The sequence below is a fragment of the Physcomitrium patens genome, chromosome 23 (genome assembly GCF_059467195.1).
Source record: "Physcomitrium patens ecotype Gransden chromosome 23, ASM5946719v1, whole genome shotgun sequence".
Classification (NCBI taxonomy): domain Eukaryota; kingdom Viridiplantae; phylum Streptophyta; class Bryopsida; order Funariales; family Funariaceae; genus Physcomitrium; species Physcomitrium patens.
The window spans coordinates 6306361-6310733 of NC_143432.1; the positions used below are offsets into that span (position 1 = coordinate 6306361).

The 4373-nt window shown below is 32.1% G+C and overlaps 1 protein-coding gene across 1 annotated transcript; it reads left to right on the forward strand.

Moving 5' to 3' along the window:
* The first annotated feature begins 320 nt into the window (after positions 1-320).
* LOC112275708 (uncharacterized) lies at positions 321-1864 on the forward strand. The gene is made up of 3 exons (XM_024506307.3): positions 321-930; positions 1056-1215; positions 1342-1864. Exons 1-3 carry the CDS (start codon positions 643-645, stop codon positions 1554-1556), a joined length of 663 nt encoding a protein of 220 aa, XP_024362075.1. The 5' UTR covers positions 321-642; the 3' UTR covers positions 1557-1864.
* The last annotated feature ends 2509 nt before the right edge of the window (positions 1865-4373 follow it).

Below are 4373 nucleotides of genomic sequence, written 5' to 3' on the forward strand. Positions count from 1 at the left end.
TTATTGTTACTATGATTATCAATACCGAAAAACCCCAAATGTATTCTAATCTAATCTTTTCAATTAAACACCCAGTCAGCGCTTAATCCCGATATTTCCCCATCTCTAGCCAGCATTTACATCGGATGACACGTCAGATCCTGTGGTAAACATTGCACGTCGCAAGAGCACTGCCACCCCACTCATCCAAGCCAACTGCGAGGCGACGCCCCATTGGTCCCCACCCCTTCTCTCTGCATGACACCACCACGTGGCATCCCCAATCTGGCGTGGACTGCCACATCCCCCCCGCCCTTCGTCTTCACTTTGTACAACTTCTTAGCTTTGTTGCGTTTCCATTTCCAGCTTGCTTTCTATTGTTGCTTTTACAGTACCAGCGATCATCAAACGTCGATCAATCGCTGGAACGCTCCGGGAACTTAGTCTCCTTTCATGCTAGCAACGGTGGAACTGAATACTGCATGTGAATGTGTGCATGAATGTCTATTTAGAAGGTGAAATCGATTGTCATAGAATTTGTGATGCTTTCGAAGGAGTGAAAGAGGAGGGGATCTGATTATTGCGTCGATCATACCTCGATTCAGGTGTTTCGAGTTCTTTTGAAGAAGGATTGTCGGCGTGAGAGTGCGTTGAGTTGAGATCATGGCGAAGTCCGCCGCCGCCGTGGTGATATGTGTGCTTTTCTTGGGGGTGTTCATGGGGACTCCTGCTGTGGCGAGCAGGAAGATGTGCAAAGGAGCGGTTTCCCTCGCCATTCGTGCGCTTTGCATTCCTACGACAGAGTCGTTGTTCATGAAGCACGATGGGAAGCACTCGTGCGCGTATAATTTGACTAACGGTGACAGAGCTGTTGGTGTGGCGTATAACTTGGATGATGACGTAGAGTCTCGCCGGTCTGAGCTTACTGCTGTTTTTGCTGACTACGACAAGGTGCAGATTATGTGCATGCCTGTTGTCAAATGATTTGTGTCATTTTCTTTTGCATGGATTCGTGCATGCAAATGGATTTGGTTATTTTCATCAAGTGATTGAGACTCTGGAGTTTGAAATTGCAGGTTTACGAAGGGAAAGACTGCCTGAACACAATCCAGATTAGTGCCCTGCTCACTTTAGATGCTAAACGTGCCCTTGATAGAGCTGCCAAAAGCGTTAAGTCCTTAGACGACCAGTGCTGCGACGTCATGGCCGTTTTTGGCGACATCCAACACTCTGGAGGTAATGTTGTTGGCTTTAAATATACGACGATGCTCGACTTATGTGTACCTATTAAGTAGCTCAAACGTAACAAAGATGTGTAGGGAATCACGCATTAACAAGGTTAGTTCTTAACCTCCTAAGCAGGCAAGGACGTGTACCAGGAAAATGCGTTTGATGACTTCATTGAAGCTGTGAGTGCCAAGAAATGGGAGAAGGGAGTCGAGTTGCTGGATAGAACCAGGTGGTGCAATGACAACAAAGATAGATGTGATGACGATAAAAAGATCATCTCTGAAGGTTGCAAGGGTACATTCGCCACTGGAGTCATTGCTCAGGTCACCGACGCTCTGAAAGCTTAGATTCACGACAAGTGAAGGTCCACGTTGAGAAACATATATGCATACATAGAGGAATATGCTTTCAACTGTAGAGGCGACGCATCAATTTTGATAAATTATGAAAGATAAAGCACTATGTCGGATACGCGTCATAGCCCTGTAGCTGAACTTCCCTCTGGCTTTGAAGGGGAAGTCTTTTGTGGAGAGTTACGTGTTTCCATAGACAAGCCGCTTTATGCGAATATACAAGATTTTCATAATAACCAATCCAGGTGATGCTTACAAGAGTTGTAAATCCTAATAAAGTTGTGTATATATTAAAATCTTAATACAGGTTTCAAATTTCTATCCTTCCAGTTCTCCCTTTTTTTAGGAGTTTTAAAAACTTGCACAGGTGTTCTTAACAAGAAATAGTAAGGAATTTAATAATAGACGAAGCCGAGAAAACTTTAAGAAAGAAAGTCAAAATGACTGAGAGTCAAGACTGATCAATCAAAGACATAAAAAGAAAGCATTGAATAAAACCAAATTATGTAATTTTTTTCTTACAAAAATTAGAATATTGAAATATAACCAAAAAAAAATAGTAAAATATTGAGAAAATATAAGAAACTTGTTAACTTTATTAGAATATTTAATTTTGGAATTGAAGGAAAATGTAAAATTTGAAAGACAATTGCTATAGAATAAAGTTTTTGAAAAATTTAGTGAATGTTCCATAAAAGATACAAAGATTTATTAATGACATCCTTTCAAATCTAAAGTAGCAATTGGTATTAAATAATATTCTTATTTAACATATCTAAATATTTTTTATCTTAGATTTTGTAATATTTTGGTAGAAAGAGAGGAAGTAGTTCTAAAAAGTTTTAAGAGTTCAATTCTCATATAAACTAAGAAATCTTGAAGTCGTTTTATTCTATTTTAAAATTGAAATATGTTTTTAATTAGCTTGCATAGTTAGATATTTAAGAAAAAAAATACTATACAAATTAGGCCATGTCAACCAAACATTTTATATTAACAACCTTAAGAAAAAGAACAATTAGAACCAAGAAGATGTCAAAGAATACCTAACAAATACTTTGTAGTAATAGTCATTAAATTAAAACTTGCTCATGAAGGACATCTTGAAGAAATTTTTGAAGGATGGTTTTGTAAAAAAGACACAAAATTCAAGTTTGATCTATAATAGAAGGAATTGGTGACTATTGTTGCTTGCAAGAATCAATGAATCTTTTGACTTGCAAAAGACAACTTAAGTATGTAGCAAATACCATGCAATATATCTTTAACTTGCTTTGTACTTGATCAACTTCAATTTTATTCTTCTTCATGGAACTTTGAGCTAAAGAAGGAAAAGATGTCACAAATATATAATAAAAGAATATTTTAGAAGGTTCTACTAGACCTTAGAAGTTTTTAAATAATTTTGAGAAGTCAATAGATTTTAGTATATTCTTAAAAGTTTTTGACAAGTTCTAGAAGGTTCTAAGAAATCTTACATGAGTAGAGAAGGTTCTTGGGAGCTTGCTTTACTTCTAAGCATCAATAAGACTTCCTAAGAAGCTTCTTTGCATCTAATACATATAAGAGTTAATGTTGAGTGGATCTTCAATCTTGACAATACAATTCCTATGACTCAACTTGATTCTTTTGATCTTCTTTTTGTGCCTTGTCATAGCTTCTTATTTGTGATATAAAATAAATCTCTTTTGTTTTATTTCTTTCAAATTTTCAAGTCTTATCTCATTTAATCAGTGTGTCTGTAATATATGGTCATGGCATTCAATAAGAAATTAGTATATATATATATATATATATTTAAAAAGAAGCAATACTAAAATTTATAAAATAATTAATAAAGAATTTGAAAAAAAAGATGATGGCATTTACTTTCTAAATTGGAAGAGACATGAACAATAGAATAAAGAAATGACTTATAATATTAAATGATGACTTAAGCCAAGCATCTTAATAAATAAATAACTATGTGAAAGAAGTTTTAAAGTATTACATAGCAAATAAAAATAATTTAATGAAACGAAATATAAGTTTCTAAAAAGAATATGAAAAAGAAGTGTTATTGAACAAATAAATCTAAAATAGATTCTATTGAAAAAATATTTTATAAATAAAATAAAATAAAATAAAATAAAATAAAAACTCTTAAAAGTTTATATATAATAAATATAGAAATATTAGTCCTAAATTTAAATAATTTTTTCATTTAATGAGGTTTCTTGTAAAGTGATTGCAAGTCACTTCCTTAGATAGAAAAAGTATCAAAGTAAGATAAGTTTTGGAGATAAAATTTAAAAACTGATAATTATTTATACGTTAATAAAAATACTTACTATTTGGAATTAAAAAAATAAGAATTTTAGAATATAATGTGAGCATTAAATCTAAAAATTTGAATTTAGTAGGACATAATGATTTATATCAGAATAATAAATAATAAATATAGATGAAAAAGAAAGAAAGAAAAAAAATATATATATATATATATATATATATATATGTATATAATTTTTTTAAAAGAATATTAGAAAAATAAAAAATAAAAAATTTCTTAAGGAATTTTTATTTTAAAATTTAGGTTTTTAAACCACTAAAGAATATGTTTTAAAAAAAAAGTTAAGATGTGTCTTAATAATATCAATGAAGATATTGACCCTCTAAATTAAAGTACGCTGTTATAGTCTAAAAGAACCATGAAATTTTGTTGAAAAAAAATTAGATTATATAAACTTTTAATTAAATAATCTAAAAAAATATTCAATGGTAATAACTAAAAGAATAGATAGGTAGAGTCATAGTTAGAAGTCTTAGATG

Coding starts and splice junctions, on each gene's coding strand:
- LOC112275708 (XM_024506307.3), top strand. CDS start 643: ATGGCGAAGTCCGCCGCCGCCGTGGTGATATGTGTGCTTTTCTTGGGG. Junction 931..1,055: donor TTTTTGCTGACTACGACAAG/GTGCAGATTATG, acceptor TTGAAATTGCAG/GTTTACGAAGGGAAAGACTG. Junction 1,216..1,341: donor CGACATCCAACACTCTGGAG/GTAATGTTGTTG, acceptor CCTCCTAAGCAG/GCAAGGACGTGTACCAGGAA.